The sequence below is a fragment of the Trichinella spiralis genome (genome assembly GCF_000181795.1).
Source record: "Trichinella spiralis strain ISS 195 chromosome Unknown Scfld3485, whole genome shotgun sequence".
Classification (NCBI taxonomy): Eukaryota; Metazoa; Nematoda; class Enoplea; order Trichinellida; family Trichinellidae; genus Trichinella; species Trichinella spiralis.
The window spans coordinates 1-947 of NW_003530424.1; the positions used below are offsets into that span (position 1 = coordinate 1).

At 33.1% G+C, this 947-nt stretch overlaps 1 protein-coding gene across 1 annotated transcript; it reads left to right on the forward strand.

Annotated features, from left to right (window-relative positions):
• Positions 1–46: 46 nt before the first annotated feature.
• Positions 47–898, forward strand: Tsp_14871 (hypothetical protein). The gene has a single exon (XM_003367901.1). It carries the CDS (start codon positions 47–49, stop codon positions 896–898), a length of 852 nt encoding a protein of 283 aa, XP_003367949.1.
• The last annotated feature ends 49 nt before the right edge of the window (positions 899–947 follow it).

Sequence of the window (947 nt, forward strand, 5' to 3'; positions counted from 1 at the left end):
TGTGGTGGATTCCGCTCTCATCCATCTTTCAGTGATTTTCATCATTATGAGCATAAAATCAACGAAGCATGAACTGTTATTAGACAAACTGTGCTATAAGGCAGATATGCTTTATACGGAAAGCATTCAATTAGATAAAAACATTGCTGAAACCGAAGAAAAAATCAAAAAGTCGAAGTCTAAAATGAAAGAACTGCAAAATGGTGTAAATTATTATGAAAAAGATGTACAAAAAGAAAATTCATTGAAAAGTCAGCTTTTATTAGCAAAAGAAGCACAGAAAATTCTGGAAGCAGAAATAGAGCTAGTTAATGGTGAGTTGTATAATTTGCAGTGTGCTCGTCGAAGGCAACTTGAAAGATTAAAATACAAAAAAAGATATTTAAAGAAGCTATACCGTGATTTTCACACGATGAAAAATTCGAACAAAGATGAAGGAAAAGTCCAATTTTGTAAAGATATCGCAGTTGAAGTATATGGAGCTTATGGAAGAGGAGAACATCACCGACAATTATACGAGGAAATTGGTACACTTTTCGACCAGCTTCAAAGTGCTATAAGTGAAAACTTAAAAGTTAAAGAAATTGAATATAGCACTCATAAAAAATTGGACCAATTAAAATATGAATTGGATAAGGAGCTGGATGAAATCAGAAAAAAGAGAATGGAAATTTTTCATCTTGAGTGCCAGTATAAAATCAAACACACAGCAGATGTAGATGAAAAAGATTTGTCAAATTCAGACACGGATCATCATACATCGCCATCCGAGCGCAAAAAGTTATCACTCTCTTGTATATCTGAAAAAGATATTGTTCACGCGAATGATGAAATGCAAACACTGAAAAGTGAAGAAAAAGGAAACGGGAGAACTTTTCAATGTGCTTCCGTGGGATAAAACAAGTTTAATGAAATTTCATACCCTTGTTAATGAAAATGGGAAAGAA

What these genes read in the sequence shown, in the direction of transcription:
- Tsp_14871 (XM_003367901.1), top strand. Translation starts at nt 47, where the DNA reads ATGAGCATAAAATCAACGAAGCATGAACTGTTATTAGACAAACTGTGC.